At 39.4% G+C, this 19,067-nt stretch overlaps 1 protein-coding gene across 1 annotated transcript in view; it reads left to right on the top strand.

Moving 5' to 3' along the window:
* atp10a (ATPase phospholipid transporting 10A) overlaps positions 1-18,011 on the top strand; it is a 63,045-nt gene extending 45,034 nt beyond the window's left edge. Inside the window, exons 14-21 of the mRNA XM_066662682.1 lie at positions 1,334-1,700; positions 6,636-6,712; positions 8,175-8,300; positions 9,155-9,355; positions 10,285-10,365; positions 10,475-10,579; positions 13,477-13,664; positions 14,081-18,011. Of these exons, the coding sequence (XP_066518779.1) occupies positions 1,334-1,700; positions 6,636-6,712; positions 8,175-8,300; positions 9,155-9,355; positions 10,285-10,365; positions 10,475-10,579; positions 13,477-13,664; positions 14,081-14,846 (1,911 nt within the window). The 3' untranslated portion in view covers positions 14,847-18,011. The remainder of the gene's footprint in view (positions 1-1,333; positions 1,701-6,635; positions 6,713-8,174; positions 8,301-9,154; positions 9,356-10,284; positions 10,366-10,474; positions 10,580-13,476; positions 13,665-14,080) is intronic.
* Positions 18,012-19,067: the final 1,056 nt, after the last annotated feature.

The raw sequence follows: 19,067 nt of genomic DNA, 5'->3' as shown, positions 1-19,067 counted from the left end.
CCAGCCCTTGGTCAAGAAGTTGCAAAAGAGAAGATTGTTTTGACCACAGTCAAGATGGGATTAAACAATCAGAATGTGTCATCCATTTAATATGCTACTGCAGGTGTCATGCAGCCAGCCTTGATGCAGACTGTATGTCAGTTCTCAGGATGTTGTAGTCTTCTGAAAATGTTTCAGTTTTCCTCCCCTCAGTTTTTCATTTTCACGTAACTGTCTATACAAGTGTGCATTCTCATGAAAATAGAGCTGTTTCCACAACTGAGCAAACTGTTGATTTAGAAAGAGTCCACCCTTCCTTCCTCTCAGCACAGGGAACACATAAAACAACTACAGGAGGTTCGTTTTGAAGCTTTTGTGCATAAAACAAGACAAAAAAACAAAAATTTGTCATGAAGCAAGATCAGTTTGTGGTTCGTCCTGGGCATTAGCTGACTAATATGCATTTTTATAGTTGGTGTGCTGTTGATTAAACAAATTGGGTTAGTTTTGAGTGGCATTGTGAGTGGTTGGTATAATCCAAGATATCAGGTGAATTTGAGGAAGGCTGCTAAGTAGGTAAGAATGTCACTGGCTAGGAATGAGCGGTATCCACATTTTTCATACTGTCATGCCATCTCAAAATATTAACACGATGCAAGGCATTATCGTGGGGTGGGGTGGGGACACTCTCAGAAATGAGGCTGCGTGAGCCTCATTTCTGAGAGTGTAGGTTGATTGAGGGGTTTCAGTGCAGTTCAGCACAGCCCGACAGTGCACACCGACACACGAGTTTTGAGAGAGCAAATTTCAGTGACTGGTGCTGGAGGAACAGAAAAGTTCCAAAATAAGCAAAGTAAGACAGGCCCTACACTGTTAGGAACTACCAACACTTGTGGTTTGGCACACCACAGCAGATGATTTTCCTGTGAACCAAGGCCCAAAACATACATTTAGAGGTTAAAGCCTCTGAAAACAAAGTCTAGTGAAGGGTCTTCTAAATATTTTGTCTGTTTTCAGCTTCCTAAAAACTTTGTGTTTTTCCCATATGAATAGACAAAGGCTTAACATATAATCACCCAGATAGGTTTCTGTTATTAGTTAATTCAAAACATTAGCATTCTTAACACAGTTGACATTCTTATAGGGACATTAAACCCTAGCTAAAGCTCTATGTCGCTGTAAAATATGCTTTCTGTTTAACATTGTAAGGATGTTTCATCACATTCCTTAGTTGACTCGCTGCAGTTGCAGTATCTGTCAGCCAGATGTTGTCCAGTGCTCTGGAGATACTGACTGCATCCTTGCTCTAATTTCTCTCCCTAACTCTGAATGCATGTCTCTGTGTTTTCTTTAGGAGGCTTGTGCTGTGTTACTGGATGAAAGCCTCCACTACATCCAGGCCAAATTTTTCTGCAGCTCCACAGCAGACCCCCACACTGCAAGGGTTTTCCAGCAGGACTTTACTGCTGTTCACTTCCCTGCCACAGCGGCCTGCTCTCCAGCCTCCTCTGGCCCCTGCAGCCCATTTCTGGTGCATCGGCTGGGCTTGGTGATAGATGGACGCACCCTGGCCTACGCACTGGACAGGAGTCTCGAAGACAAGTTCCTGGCTATCGCTCGCAGCTGCAGGTCAGTGCTGTGCTGTCGGTCCACGCCGCTGCAGAAGAGCCTGGTGGTCAAACTAGTGCGCAACAAGCTCAAGGTCATGACTTTGGCCATAGGTAAGCAACGATCAGTGATGATGCATGTATATCTTATCTCTGTTATGACCATATTCTCAAAGAACCATGCCAAAATTTTAGTAACACTAAAATTTAATAAGCAAAGCAGGCTGTAGTTTTTCAGCTGATCCACTTTCACCTGGCATGGAAAATCATTATTGAATATTGTTAGGGCAGCTGTGGCCTAATGGTTAGAGGCTTAGGTCAGAGTGTCATTGGAAAAAGGGAAAATAGGACAATTGTGGGCGGTGGGAGTGAAGAAACAGCATTGTCCTCCTCCCTCAATACCGGCTGAGGTACCCTTGTGCCAGGCACCAAACCCACTACTGCTACCTAGGCCCCTCGTGTACTAGTGTGTGTGTGTTCATTGCCACAGATGGTTTAAATGCAGAAGACACACTTTGTTGCACGGTGTACAATTACAAATAACTGCACATTATCATTATCATGTTCATACCCCATTTCCAGAAAAGTTAGTACATCATGTATAAAACAATAAAAAACATGAATCTGTGATTTTTTTTTTTTAATTATCTCACAAATATACAAAGAAAAAACTTCCAATAGTTTCACTGAACAGCCTTGTTGTATCTTGTGAATACAGACACGTTTACAATTTTATGCACAAATGCTCGTGTCAACAAAATCATGTTGTTTTACCATGTACAGAAAGAGGCCTGGCATTGTCTTGCTGGAAAATCATGGACATCCAGGCCATCTTTATGGGAGCACGGGTCTCTCTAAACAACCAGTGTTTACCTCCACATCAATGTAGACCTCTCACATGTGCAAGTCACCCATGCCATGGTCACTGATGCACCCCACATAATAGGAGAGATGATGTCTTTTGCACCTATCACTGCTCAAAGTCTGAATGATCCCTTTCGTCATTAGGAAGGTTGATATGAAACATGCACTTCTCTGATCACAGAATACACTTATACTGTTTTTTGGACAATCAGAGATGAGTTTTGGTCCAGAGACCGTGTTAGTTATTGAGCATAGAATTGATATGACTTAATTCTTGCATAATAGAGATTTAGGTTGCATGTTGCTACATGTACCACAGTAGTAGGCCTTTCTCTACAGTGCCATCTGAGGACTCAAAGGTCTCTACATTTCCTGAATTACAGATGGTTGATCATGAAGACCCACATTTTCTGCAATCTTGCATTGAGGTTCTATTTGAACTATTTGAAAATACCCTCAGCCTTTAGTGAATGTCCCTTTTATTGGATGTTACACTTTTTATATTAACCTGTTTATAGTGTAATGCTTCACAACATCATGACATAAATCTTCACTCTTCTTTTGCTTTTCCCCAAAATTTTAAGTTTACAACATCTAAGCTGGTCAGTGAAAACAATGGAATTTTTTTTTGTGCTTTTGTCAGTTAAAAATCTGAGATTCTTGTTTTCATTGCATTTTACAAAATCTCCCAACTTTTTGTTCATTGTGTGCTTAAAGTCACGTTGTTGAAGTAAGAACCCTTCAAATATCTTGGTGTTTTTTCCTGTATGGGAAGATGGAGGAAGCACTCGAACAGTAGACTTATGTTTTTTCTAAAAATGAATTCATGGAAGATCATGTACAATGTGTATTTATGAAGTTTGGTACATTGCAACCTGCAGCATAGTGTTGACCTGGCATGGTTGTGCAATAGGGCTTCTCTGGACAAACACCCCTCCCCAAAGCGCACACACACACACACATTCCTCCAATTACCATTGTTTAAATTGCACATGTGTATGTCTGTTTGAGGCTGTTTTCCAATTCTGTGGTTTGAGACAATCATGCGATTTCAGAATGTAGTTTGTATAAACACTGGACTGTTCAGCAAACGTTGAATCTTTTCTCAGTCACAGAATGCAGTTGGAAAGTGTAGTGTTAGTCTTTAAGTGAAACTGCAACTCTAAAGCCGAGCTTGCATCAGACTTGCTTTCTAAAGGGTTCTTCTGACCAAGGCTCAGAAAGGCCAGTCCAGCATCATCAGAACGCCTAACATTGCTACTTGCTTTTACAAATCTTGTACTTTTTTGCTCAGCAAGGGAAATTTTGGAGATTAATAGTGCCCTGTTTTGCCAAGTAAACATTTCAGCAGTGAGTGGACAACCTGTGTCTGTGCTGTCCTCTCTGCAGAGTGCCACATTTTACAAGCCCACGCAGCACTCTGCCTAATTACCCAGATGGCTAGAGAAAGAAAGAGAAGGGAATAGAAGAAAGGGGAAGGTACAGTGAGAAAAATGAAAAATGGAACTGATAAGATGAGAGCAGCCTCTGGCTTGATCTTTGTGCCTGGGGCAGAAAGGGAAGATTATCAGAGGTCACAGAAAGATTAAAATGTTCCCCCACACCTTATTAAATAAGGTAGTTTTTAAACTGACACAAGCACAATGATAGCTATAAAAAGAGAGGAGCAGAAAGTAGCACTAAACTGAAACCTCTACTGTAATCGTGACAAAGGTATGAGCAGGTTTTATTGTATTGACGTTGGACCTTTCGGCCATATTCATAAAGGAGGATGGCACAAAAATAATATTGTACGTATAGAGTGGTCTGATAGGAAATGCTGCATTGCAGAAGATTTGCTGCTGATAGAAATCAGGATGTCTACAATGCTAATATAGGCTGGTGCAATATGGTGATTTGATTATCCTACATGTTTTTGCTTTGAAACTGTTTACCCTGATGTTGACTAGAATTATATTATGTATTTATTAGTAATATATTACCTATTCAAATTTTTTAATTTATTTCTTACATACATAGGATTTTTCCTGCTGTGAAACTGAAGATAAATGATACATCTTGCTCTCCTTCTGTCTTGCTCGAAGACCAAAAATGAGACCGTTGTTTAGTGTGTTCTCCGGAGACCATTTTGGCCACTACTCAAAAATCAACCAGTTGAATAGCTTGAGAGTAGAGGAAAAACAACAATGTTTGTTTTGTATTTCTCATTTGTGTTGACCACCTCAGGTTACTGTTGTATTTTCCTGCTGAGCTAAAGGAAGGCTTTGTAGTGGAAGGATCTTTCATATTTCTGTGCTTTATTGCCTGTGTTAATTTGTAAGGGTGAAGCAATACAATCCGTTTATGATTCAGTTTGAATATGGCATTCACCATATAAGGCTCTGAACCCACCGCGACCCTGAATTGAATAAACGGTTACAGATAATGAATGAATGAATATTCATAATTGATTTAAACAGACTTTTTCCTCCTTCTTCATTTCACTCCTTTTTGTGTAATCATTGGGCGCAAGCCAGGAACACACCCTGAGCTAGGTGTCAGACCATTGGAGGGCATCACACAATCACCAAGGCACTCCTACTCACATCTGTGGACAATTTCACCCAGCTTCTCAACCTGTGTGTTTTTGTCTGTGGGAGTAAACTGGAGAAACCGGAGGACACCCACGTAGACACATGGAGAATTCACCAAACTCCTTACATGCAGTCATAGGAGCTGGGGATTGAACTCACGACCCCACTCACTGTGTGGCAACCCTTAAACAGATGTTAATGGTGGAAAATGAGTGAATAGTTGTCATGTCACTGTGTTCCAGTCATAGAGCCACAATTAATACTAACTGTAATTTGTAATTGTAGTAACTGCTGCATAGTTTCAGAAGTGGAGAAAATGCTGTGAACTGTTATATCAAACGATATATTTAAAAATAAAAAGCACAATTTTTGGTGCCTGGTTGTAGGTGCAAAAAAATGAGAATGTTTTTTAAGCATGTGAAATTGTGTCAGTGTTGTGCTGTCTTTGAAAGGGCCTTTATAGTTTTATATTTACTGTTGAAGCTGCCAGAGCTGCCAGTTCTCTTCCTTTGGAAGTCTGCAGAATTGAAAATGCAGTCTGACATACTGAGTCAATATATTAAGTGTACAATGAGGCTTTAAATAGAACATATTATAATCCTTTTTCCACAAGGTACTGGGTTTAATAAAACCCCTGTGACATGCTTTGGCCAATATACAACGAATCAAACAAAACAGCTCTTTTGTTACATTGTCTAACCAGCTATGTTAATTTTCTTATTAATTTATTTTTTTTTTTTTTTTTTTTGTGAATGTATTTGTATTATATTTTTTTTCCACACATAACACACACAAAAAAAGAAAAAGAAACAGATGCACATGTGAAGGAGAAAGCAAAGAGGGCAAAAAAAAAAAAAGGTGAAAGTATATAATACACTGCATACAATTTCGCAAGTCAGCCAGTTTGTCTTTAACAAAAGCAGTAGCTTCGGACCATCTCTCAACCATCGTAGCCTTAGCATGATGTAGCCTGGCACTGGCTCGCTCGAATAGAAGTACTTAACCAGCTATGTTCATAATGAGCCTCTGATTACTACACAATCAAGGAGCAGAATGTCTTGTTTTTTCACCTTGTGTACTGTAACCAGTACTCTTATTTCTTCTCACTACTGGTGTTAGCGTTTTGTAGCTAGATAAACTCAGACAAGGTAGGACAACTCTGAAGTGTGTGAAATCTATGTAAGGTGCATTAAAAAATCTGAATGACTCATTTTGTCCCAGGTTTTCCGACATGGGCAGACCACAAAAAACTGTGCTATTATATTTCACAGGTTGTGGGATGGTAAGAAAATGCATGTGCAATTTTACACAAATGACTTTCTCCTTTTTTAATATTTATTGTTAAATAGTACACTTAAATAGAATAGACCTCCTGTGCTGTGATATTGTGACTGCTGAACACCTGACTTCCTGCCGTGCCATGAGCTAAGACCAATTGCTAATGTTCTCTTAAGCTTTTATACATTGTTTATTTCTATCAGGGTAACACTGTAAATCTCTCTTTCTCTCTCTCTCTCTCTCTCTCGCTCCCTTTCCCTCCCTCTCTCTCTCTCTCTCTCTCTCGCTCCCTTTCCCTCCCTCTCTCTCTCTCTCTCTCTCTCATTAATCCTAGGTGACGGGGCTAATGATGTCAGCATGATCCAGGTGGCGGACGTTGGAGTGGGCATCTCGGGACAGGAAGGCATGCAGGTAAAGAGAAATAGAGGAGCACTATTCTGAAAGAGGGTGTAGAGATTAGGTCACAGTAAGGTGACCACTGAGTACCCTGCAGAATTGATGCTGTAAGATACAACCCACTGTCCTTGCAGTTAATTTCATTTCAGGGGGAGCAAAAGGGGGGCATGACAGAAAAAGTTTGGGAACTACTGGTTTAAATGCTTATATCACTTGTTCGCACGTTAATATTCAGATTTAGTAGATGTGTTTGAGCACAGAACCTGTGTCCAGGATGTAGTCCTGCCTTGCACCCAGTGTATGCAGGTAAACTCAGCACACACAGCGACCCTGAACAGGATAAAGTGGTTTCAGAAAATGAATGAATGGTAGGACCACAGCAATCAATGGCTTGGGTTAAGACATCTGTATTATTTTATGCAGACAGATTATTTATTAATCTCATTTTAAATGGCTACATTCCTTAAAAGGAATTTCTACATTTATTCAAAATGTATAATTGCATTACTGAGGTATTAATGGTTTTTTTTTTTTTTTTCCTGGCATAGCAAATTTTACATCTTGCCACACTGAATGGCTTTGTTTACTTTTTAGCGATGCACTTATTCAGAACTCCTTTAAGGCACAGACTTGCATTAGGGTCAATGTACAGCATATGCCAGACTCGTCAGGTTGTGCCCCCTGTCCTATGGGAACAAACCCTGGACAGAGAGCAGTCCTGGCATAACTGCTGCCCTCCCACCGCATCCATGCAAGTCCTTCAGGATAATACATCCTGGGCATGGGAGCAAGTCATTTATACTGATGAAGAAATGCACCAATTAACCTGAGGGGTGAGGCATCGAGAGGCACCATGCATTGCAAGCACATCTGCTAAACACTCTGTCTCCTGACTCTTAAAAACGACTCGTCCTGATTAATTATTTCATTAGGGACTCGACACACCGGCATCTCATTAAGTCCCAAGATGCACTTAACTTCCTCCTTATCCTGCTGAGCTCAGTATGCATGATTAACAAGCTTCTCCTGTTATGAACCTCATCTCCACTTAATCCTTTAGACCCCAATCGGAAAAAAAAATCCCTGTTTTCTCCAACTGTTCGGCAACATTCAAAGATTTTTTTTTTTTTTTTTTTTTTTTTTTTTTTTTTAAACCCTAACTGACAGTGAGAATTGAGAAGCTGGTTCTGGAGAAGTCAGGCTAATGTACATACCTGTGCTTGAGAAAACTGATGGATGACATGACAACTGTCTGATGCATGCAGCTGTCATAAATATTTTGTAAAATAGCACAGGAGTGCGAACATTTTCAGAATTACTTCATACAAATGTTGTTGCTGTTTCTTTTTTTTATTGTCACAAGGTGCTATTTATATACTATGTATTTCTTATATTTGCAGCACACACACCAGGGAATTGTATGACTTTGGCCAGTGTTTGTATGTCTCAGGTTTTTGCCCTTGTGTTCTGATTGCAGGCAGTGATGGCCAGTGATTTTGCCCTCCCTCGCTTTCAGTTCCTGCAGAAGCTGCTTTTGGTTCATGGACACTGGTGCTACTCTCGACTAGCAAATATGATCCTCTACTTTTTCTACAAAAATGCTGTAAGAATCTGATGTTTACTACCTAAAAAGTCAATTGGGGACATGAAGTGTGTAACTAAATGAAGTCTGCAGTACCATGCAAATAAGAAATGTATTCTGATATGCTCAAAATTGTGTAAAAGAAGAACAATGCACATGTTCTGTAGCCAAAAGTCGTTCTCAAGGGAAGTGTAATTCCAAGGAAAAATAGCCATTTCTGGCTTACCTGCCTGATTCATCTTTGTCAGAGCAGAATTGCAAAAGCAAACTCAATTTTTGTAACCAACGGTTTCAGTATTGATGCGAAGTATGTGGAAAGCTTCACATGAACAGACATCAGAGACAATTCAGATGCAGACCATATGCTGTTCATCATACCATACCAAAGACTACATTTTTGTTGTCTTTAAACCAGCTACAGAATGTGAGCAGGGAAATAAAAACTGTATAAACCAATTATGTGTAATTACCCCACCTGTCATTAAGGGAAATTTATCAGCTGGCTCATGGAAATGAAGGAAATTGCATACAGTTAACACAGGTAACATAGTTATCTCCCAAATGGCTGGTTTTATCTGTAGAGATCCACAATAAAAGTCAATGCTTGGAACTCAGTGAAGTTATTTTCCTTTGCTGTCAGCCATTTAAAATGAGGAGCGCTTAAGCATGGGTCTTGGCTCTCCTTATATGCTCTTTTATTAATGAAGATCTATTCTTGTGTGGTCCTGGGAGAGCACTTAATGAAGATGCATTGCTCATAATGAGACAACAGCTGCATACTTCAGTGGAGGCCAGTGATGAGTTATTTATTTATTTATTTATTTTGTGTCCTTACTTTTTTTTTCTTTTTTTGTTTCCTAAAATGCCCTTTTCAGATGTTTGTGGCCCTCATCTTCTGGTATCAGTTCTACTGTGGGTTTTCTGGGTCAGCCATGATTGATCAGTGGTATCTCATCTTCTTCAACTTGATGTTCTCCGCGTTCCCCCAGCTCATCACTGGCACGCTGGACAAAGACGTGTCAGCAGAAACCTTACAGGAACTACCTCAGCTTTATATGAGCGGACAGAACTCCGAGGTACGTTTTGCTGTGTATTGTATTGTTTTGCTGTTATTTTAAAAATAAATAAATAAATAATTGGTTGGGGTTTGGTTTTTGATTGATTTGTTTTTCTCAAGACTGTGGATAAATAACCAGCTTTTCGGTTGTTTTTTTGCAGCATATATTTATTCAGTGGCACAGGACATTTTCTGTAGGGAACAAATGATTTTCATATTGAAAGTGTGGCATTGGGAAAAACGAGCTCATTTATTCCCATTTTAAGGCCTTAGGGTAAATGCGTAAGCTGAGCGCAGGACTGCCTTAGCACGCGCTGCTTAAGAACCAGCTAATGGCCACAAAATCTTGGTTTAAACAAAAAATGAAACCTATGCTAAGAATAAACACTAGAAAAGGCAATAAGCACATGTTTGTATTTTGCATGTGATTCTACCAATTGCTTTCTGAATATGACTTCCTTATTGCTGTGTTCACATGTGCACATATGCGTATCTGTATCATCAAAATGTGGTGTCTGCAATAATTCTTCCTTAACTAAGGGGGAGGGTGGGGGTAAGTTCCCCATACAGTGTAATTGCTTTTCCTGACCCATATTGCTACATAGGTCCTTTAACCTCTGGTAGATTTCTTAAACAAGAAAAGAAATGGCCCAGAGGATTACCACTAGGGAATGGTAATCAAACTGGGGGAAATCTTTTATAAAATCCAATAAGCCATGCACTGAATGCTGGGAATGTCCAAAACTAGGCAATTAAACTGGAATTGCTGCCACTGCATTGTTCCTAATACGCCTGTGCTGACTTTATTGGCTCTGAACTGTAACACTCTGCTGCTCCATCAGAAAGCTGTCTTACTGTATTCCAATGAAACAAACTGCTGCCTGCTCTGTTTGTTTTTGCCAAATTCTTGAACAGGCATGTGTATTGACATCTGGCCTCTCTTTACAGGAATATAAACCATACATGTTCTGGATGAATATGATTGATGCCGTTTACCAAAGCCTTGTCTGCTTCTTCATTCCTTATTTTGTGAGTCTGTTGTCAAATTATACTCTTTTGAAATATTCTGCTTATATCTGGATACATGCAGATATATTGAAAATATGGTATAACTGTTTGTCTCTCACTCTGGATGCAGGCGTATGCAGGCTCAGATGTGGATCTGTTCACCTGGGGCACCCCAATCACTACCCTTGCGCTCTTCACCATTCTACTGCACCTGGGCATTGAAACCAAGACCTGGGTAAGGAAAAAACACTTACATTTTCTCCTTTCTTTGTTTTTGTTCTGTGATATGTGAAATGATATGTTCATTTAAATGAATGAATTTTCACATTCTATCCTCAACCTTTGTGTAAATTAATGGTGCAGCCCAATAAATTAGAATATCATCATAAAGTACATCTATTTCAGTAATTGATTTTAAAAAGTCAAACTCATAGATTCGTTACAAGCAGAGTGACCTATTTCAAGTGTTTATTTCTTTTAATGTTGTTGATTATGGCTTACAGCTAATGAAAATACAAAAGTCATTATCTTAAAGACAATTAGAATGTTATGAAAGACCAATGTAAACAAATGAAATGTTGACCTACTGAAAATTATGTACAGTATATGCTTGGTCAGGTCTCCTTTTGCATAGATTAAAAAGATATTTAATATCTTTTCAACACTTAGAGAGCTCTCCGCCATCTAAACACCTCCAGATGTCGTTTCTGTGCTATGTGCATAGAGAGAGAACCTAACACACCAGAACAAGTTTGTTTTTTGTTTTTTTTTACTGATATTGGGGCTTTGTAAACACATCAGACCTCTTTCCAGCACACAAAAAGAGAGCTAGCAAATGGTGAGGAAACATTCTAAGAACATGAATATGGCATTCATGATTTTAATAAAAATGTTCATACAGTTATGTCAGATTTTCAGAAAAGCTGACAAACACTATAAACACACAAACAAAACATACACCATTGCACTATGGGCAGTGATCATCAATCTCAGTGCCCAGGGAGCATTTTGGGTTTAGGGCACCTCAGACATGAATGTTGATGTAGGAGAAAATGCTTTTCCTTTTCTCCCCTACCCCCAGTTCCAAGCCTGTTTCTCAAACCATTAGGCCACGACTGGAATTAATTTATGTAGGTGGCCTTATGAACTCAGCAAATTCTCTCCAGTGCAGGATGTAATGGTGAGAGAGAAATCTTCTCTCCAGGAAAGAGATGAGGCTGTTAGCTATGCTAGTACAGGCAGACTGACCTGGCTCAAGATATTTATGTATTGAGCTGTTTTGATTGGATTGAATCAGGAGACACTGCGCCATCAAAGAAAATGGATCAGTCTGATAGACAGAGCAGCCAACCACTGTCCAGCCCCACCAACCAAAGACACAGACAGACACACACACACACACACACACACACACACAAGCATGTGTGCGTGCCAAAATAAACTATTAGCTCACCCTCATCATCGGAGAAACATATACAAGTGTGTGTGTGTGTATCTTATACGTACCTGGCTGCTGCTTCTCTCCCATGAACCTGTTTTAGATTTATGAAGGCGAATTGGATTAGAGCTCTTTCCATTACACCACAGCTGTAAATTTTCAGCTGACAAGTTTCTGTGCGTGAAGAATGCTCCCTGTGGCCTGGCAGTTTTCACCAAGGCAATGGCGTCTCATGTGGACGAGGCCATTCTTCACGGCCAATGGTGCACTTATAGAGTAAATGTTTCCAAAAGGTGGAGTGGCAGGTGCATTTTCTAACTTGCTCAGGGAAATTAACTTGTGTACCTTAGAGATGAGCTTGTTTTAGGCTGTGTGAGGTGAAAGAGAGGCTAGAACATCGTAATCTTGTCCTCTCTATTGTGTCATTGTAAATTCTAAAGCTGACCTTGTCTTTATTTTCTTGTAATATTCCGTCATTTAAAAAGAATATATGTGAATAAACATAAACAGAAAAAAGCTTATATACATATATATGTTTTTTTAATGAACATTTATTGATGTCTTGACTGTAGGAATAGTGTGTGTTCCAAACATTGAATATATTTGTTAAATTCCACAAGGACAAATCCACAAAAATCAGTGACAGATAGAGGTTTACAAATATTTTCACTAATTTAAAAAAAAGTGGAAAATTGTCAGATAAATCAAAATGTGACGTTCTTTTTGGAAATCATGGGTTCCACGTCCTCCAGGCTAAAGAGGAGTGAGACTATCTGACTTGTTATAAGTGCGCAGTTCAAAAGCCAGCATCTGTGATGTTATGGGTGTGGATGAGTGAACATTGCATGGGTGACTTTCACAACTCTAAAGGCACTGTTAATGCTGAATGATATACACAAATTTTGGAGCAACATGCTAACATCTAGATTTTGCTTATTTCAGTAAGAAAATGACATGTCCACATTCTGTATGCATTACAACAGCATTGTCTCATTAGTAAAACAGACATGTTAAACCTGTTCAGAAGCATTCAAAACATTTGGTGCAATATGTAATGGAGAAAAAAGTGTTGAGCAACTGAAATTATCTATCGATTAAAAAATAGGAAAACATTTTACTTTCAAAAATACAGCATTTAGTCTCCTTGGTTCCCAGACGTTTAGTGTGTTGTTAAAAGAAGGGTTGATGCAACACAGTGGTATACATGCCCTGTCCCAGTATTTTTTATTATGTTTCTGAGGTCATTAAAAATTGGCATACATTTTTAAAAGATATTTGTATATAGTATGTATGTATGTATGTAAACTTCCAATATCCTGTATGTCCTAGTAAGATGTATGAATGGCACAGACTGTGAAAACAAATTTCCTCTTGAGGACTATAAAGAATATAACTGTCTATCTATTTAAAATACTGACTTTGTATTTGCACAATTAAATATATTGGATATAGATTATTTGCACATTTTTCCTTTTTAATATACATATATACATTTTCTGTTGTATATCATCTTTTGTTGTTTATTCTACAGATACATGGTTATTTTACAAATGTAAACTAACATCCAATATAAATGTTTTTAAATCATGAACCTTCAATTTTTGCTGTATACTTTACTCAAATGGTACATTTTCCTTATTCAGTCCTCCGTCGATAGAGATTTCTCTGATTTTTCTCATTTACTTACATTGCAGACCTGGATGAACTGGGCATCAATTGTGTTTAGCATTGTGCTCTTCTTCATTGTGGCTCTGTGTTACAATGCTTCTTGCCCTACTTGTTACTTCCCCTCCAACCCCTACTGGACCATGCAAAGACTTCTGGGAGATCCTCTCTTCTATCTGCTGTGTATCGTCACTCCAATTGCTGCCCTTCTGCCCAGGTTTACTTTTCTGTATTTGATGAGCCTCAATAAAAGTTCTTTATTTGGAGGGTGGTGAGGAACCCTGCAGTTGTTTTAGTGTTTGTGTCCAAAACTGTGTTGATAAATTCATGAATCTTGGACTGCGTCTTGATAACACAGGCCTTTCATGTTTGGCCTACAGAGATGGAGTCTGAAGTATTTATACTTAACTGGTTGTATAAGCAATAATATATAATTTATTTATATTTGAGTAAGAAATTATTTATCTGACTAAGGAATTACATGCCTTAAAACAAAATTTTCATTTGGACAGCAATGGTTTATTGATAACCACGCTTTGATTCGCTTCTTGACCATGTTCTATAGATGTATCGTTTCACTATTTGTAAGGTCACTCATACATCTTGGGGGCTGTGTGTGTACGTGTGTTTCAGATACTTCTACCGAGCCTGTCAAGGGACTTTGTTCCCCAGTCCACTTCGAGTCGGACGACAGCTGGACAAGCTACCGCCAGAGATGCGCAGGCACTTCCTGAACCAGAGCAAGATGAAGCTGGGATCTTTGGGGTCAGTGCATCCTCAGCATCCTCCACTCTTCCCTTTCTGCAGGCCCTTCTTTAAAAACTGCAGCTCGAGGGTCCGACACACGCACAGCACCACCACTAAACATAAGGATAAAGCTGGTCAAGGCAATCCTGTCCACTCGAAGGGAATCGAGATGAAGGATACACCGGTCAGCTCAAAGAATCCTGAGAATCATCTCATGTGTGCTCAGAAAGCAAAGAGCAGGGGTCGGAAACAGAGCTCAGGAAGCCCCAACTCTGAAACTTTAGACTCTCGAGACCAGCCTGCAGGCCCAGACGACCTAACAGAGAGTCACACTCTGCCTTACCCCAGAGAGCCTCCTCACACTGGAGGCTTTTCACCTCCTACAGACCAAGACACCTCCTTGAGTCCAGAACTGTCCAGTGAGCGCAGTGGACTCTGGCTCACATCCACACCGCTGCTGCCTCAGACAGAAAGTGTGCAGCTCATTTCGCCCCCTAGTGGGGGTCCTCCAGAAGTTACTTATAAAAAGAACCAAGACGTTTTGTGTTGCCCAAACCAAAGTCTTCTCCTACAGAGAGGTTGTGAGGACCCCTCCTCACCAGACTGTCTCCAAGAACCCTCTAAACCATCTTGTGGAGCAAACCTTGTATGATGCCTTTTACATATCTGTTACTCCAGTCCAAATTTGCACGTTTGCTCTAAGAAATTTTATTCTATTTTCAGGAGAGTTATTTTATAAAGCTATAGATGGGTACTATGTTTATATTTTAGCTGTGTAAAGTTCAGAATAAAGATTATTTTTGAGAGTAGGCAGCCGATGCAAACTGGATGGTTTTATCATATGTTCTACTATGAAGTGTTATTTGTTGTTATTTCGGGGTTTTTAAAATCTTGTTGAGCCATCTCAGCTTTTGTGGATATTTTGGAACATTCCTTTCTTGTCTTTTATTTGGACCTAGATAGTCTGACCGGTTCTAAATGCTAGGTTCTGCCAAATACATCAGACAGCACTACACATGCTATTCTTTTTCTTTAGGGTTCTAAACACCAAAGTTGCCTTAAAGGTCAAGACGTATCTCAGGATATCTTAAGGTGCTTCTTTTCTTCTTGCCCACAACGTGGCTTTTCACCTGTGCTTCAGTTAGTGCCTGCTCATGAATCCCCTGTTCACTCTGTAGAATGCTTCACCGCGTTTATAGTAAATAAATAAAACAAAAAAACACTAGCTGAATGCTTTGTGCATCAGCTTTCGCTTAAAGCACTACAGAACAGTCTTGAGAGCATGGGAACCAATTTACAGGATTATACTGCAGCTCAGAGGTGAAATATGTCAATATTTCAAGCACTTGCATCATGACACATTTGTTTTAGTGTTGCCAGTTTTGCATTTAAAAAAACTTAAACAAAAACTTGAAATCCCACTTTGAGTAACATAGACATGCGCCGCTGCTGAGCACCGGTTCTCTCTGCCTTTTGATTCACATGTGTAAATGGTGCTTCCATCATTTTCAGCCAAAGATAGCATTTACGAGGCTTATTTTTTGAATACTCATGCTGCTTTTTCTGTATGAAAAACATATTCCCTTTACTTAGAAGACAGAAGTTTTATTAAGCTGTATGACGCTGGAATTTAATGCATTAATGCTGAGTTTTGGTTCGGGCCGTTTGCAATGTTTTACGTTTTAGAGGACAGTCGCTTTTTTGATAAAAACCACTTGTAACAAGTGGATTTTTTGGGCGATTGGCTGTTTGCTAGAGCTTAAAAATGGAACGTATAAATGTTAATAATATATGCAATATGCAAATTCATGTAGTCTGTTAGGAAAGCCATGATTCAACCACGGTCTGTCTCTTTATTGCTGTCCCCATTTAAAATGTTTTAGTCTCCTTGGCTGTTCTCGACCAAAGAATCGAAAAGCACATAAGAGTTTTAAAACTTGATGATGCTTTAAATTAAGTAGCGTGACTAGAGCTTCCATCAGGTTTCATCAGTCACCGCTGGGCTTTTTTTTGTTTTGTTTTCTCTCCTCAGTTTACCATCACCACTTGAGCTGTTTGTCATACTGTGCCAATACAGGAAGCACTATAAATGGTTGTCTGTGTTTATGACCTCAGGCCTTTAGGAAAAATCCTGCATACCGCAGGAATCGAGGATTCTGTTTCACATAAACATTCCATTTCTGGAACTGTCTGCTGGTTTTGTTCTGCCGATTAGCAAGGCCAGGGCAGTTTCATGATTAGAAAACTGTAACATGTGCAATGAAAGGTAAGGCACCGGGTTCACCCTAAATGCCTGTGTGCATAGCATCTACATGTAGAAAAAAACCCAGCCTTTAACACTGAATAAAGTGGCGGGGTTCTATGGCTCCAAAAAAAAAAAAGCCCCAGGTAGACACTAAATGATGCTTTACGAGAGATTGCTGCTGATCATTTGTCACCTTATACCTTTGTAACCTGGAGGTTTGTGAGGTAGGGCAGTCTTATCAAAGTATCCCATTATCTGATGTTTGAAACAGCTGTAAGGAGAGCTGTAGCATGACTCTTGCACAGGAGCCAGTCATTGCATGTAAAAGCCACAAACGGAGATGCTCGCAAACCCAGAAAACTGTAATTAATTCTCATTATTTAAGTTTCCAGTCATATCTGATTATTGACACCAACAGATAAGCTTCAGATCCTTACGTTGACTTGTTACAGGTGTTATTTATTCCAGAAATCATTTCCCTTGTTCGACGAGGGGATTTGTTTTAGTTTGTTTGTTTTGTTTGTTTTCCAGTCCTCTGACATTTGAAGTGTTCTTCAGAGTGGAACAGCATTTCTCCCAGTGATTTGCACAGAGTCTAGGTGGCAGATGACAAGTGCACACAAGAACCTTGTCCTGGAGTCTGAATAAGTGCCTTGTTGCGTGTGTGTATGCTCAGTTTTGGGGAGGCTGAGCAGTGAGAGGCGGTATTTTCTCTTGGTTCTTTCCCTTAGAAACACTCCTCTGCTTCCTACAATAGGGAACATTCAAACCTTGTACTGCAAGTGGAAACGGGCAGTGTTTGTATTCATGACCTGGAAAGACCTTTCGGTGTCGTATAAATATGCTCAAAGCTGCAGTTCTATAGTTGTACACATATACTCTCAGTGGCTTTTGCATATTGTAAGATTTGCCGAATAACTTAACACTGGAGACGACGCTATTTTTAAACAAACAATTCCTTGTATTAGATTTATATACAGTGTATATAGAGCTATAACAATAACTGAGGTTAAATAAAAACATTTTAAAACGATGTTTTTTATATATATAGATTTTTTTTTATATATATATATATATAAAGTTACTGTATTTATTTTCTTTGTTTGTTTGTTTTTGTGGACATAAACAAACACAGACATGTCCCCCTGGTGCCAGATTTCAATTTCTGTTCCTGCAGGGAATCACATGCTGTCGTAAAATTAATTCTCAGCTGCATTCCACACTGTTGAATTTGGCTGCAGTGGAAGCAGGCAGCATGAATGCTCTCCCTCATTTGCCCCCACATTGGGCCCTGCACATTTAACCACTGGGTGCAGTTTGTTCACTTAATGCTCCTATTGATGATGGTGTTCCTGGGTCACTGTACTGTAACTGTACTTGTCTCACTGGCATTGAGACGTTCAAAAATTTTTTTATAAATATTAAGTGTTTTAAACTTGTTTGTTGCCCTTCATCAAAAGTCACATGTTTAGAGCAGTTCAGTTTCACTGTTTCTCCGTTGCCTGAGCATTGATTCCTGTTTTTTGTGTTGAGCAAGAATGATTTCAGATTCATACCTGAAATAAAATATATAAGTGCAAACTTTTCCTCTGTGTGTGTGTGACGTGTTCACCATATTGAATGTGCATTTCAGCATGCTCACATAACATTTTTAAAAAATATATTATATTCAAATTATATGCAAATTATTAAACATTTTTAATTTCCTGTGGCTCAATTTGGGGAAATCTAAGTAAGTTTTGCCATCTGAATCAACTCCATATGAACTTTGAATGATAACTTCTTTTATATTTTAAAGATGACCTCTTTTAAAAACCTATTTTTTCCATTTCCATATACAGTCATATTTTTTTCTTAAATCTAAAACAACACAAAACCAGCTAATTTTAAATTTCTATATCGTTTTTATTGTTTACATTTCTGAAACAATCTTTTTGAACACTAGTTGTAACCTTTCAACCTTTCAGTTGTAACCTTATGGTAAACTATTGTCATTCATTCATTGTCTGTAACTGCTTATCCAGTTTAGGGTCGTGGTGGGTCCTGAGCTTACCCTGGGCGCAAGGAAGGGGACACACCCTGGAGCGGGTGCAAATCCTTGGCAGGGCGGCACACAAAACCCATGCTGGAAGAACACATCAAACTCTTCACAGACGGTCACCCTGAGCAGCTCTTGAACCCACAACCTCAGAACCCTGCAGCTGTGTGATAGTCATGCTACCTGTTGCGCTTTTGTGCTGTACTAAGCTATTGTCACGCTAATGTTATCCTAGAAGAGGTTTGGTGCGTTTCAGCTGAAATATAATCTTACTCTCCCCTCAGCCCATTCTGCTTTGGATGAAGTAAGTCCTTTTGGTGATTTGAAGTTGGCAGGGGCATATCTGAAAAAGTACTGAGGTGGGGTCCTGGGGCACGCGTGTAGGGAAACAGACCACTCTGGAGCCTCTGAGGATGTTACACTGGATTCATTTGAGTTTCTATGTTTACGCTGACCACAGCTGATGCAACCACAGTGATGTGACTATCTGGAAGTGCCTGGGCACATTTGCCCACAGCAGGTCCTCTTGCTGTTCCAATGCAGGTTGTATTCTATTATAACTAACCAGCTCTGCCTTCTTGGGGGGTTTG

The sequence above is a fragment of the Hoplias malabaricus genome, chromosome 3 (genome assembly GCF_029633855.1).
Source record: "Hoplias malabaricus isolate fHopMal1 chromosome 3, fHopMal1.hap1, whole genome shotgun sequence".
NCBI lineage: Eukaryota > Metazoa > Chordata > Actinopteri > Characiformes > Erythrinidae > Hoplias > Hoplias malabaricus.
The sequence above is the reverse complement of the archived record's forward strand: the minus strand, read 5'-3'. Positions and strand labels throughout refer to the sequence as shown.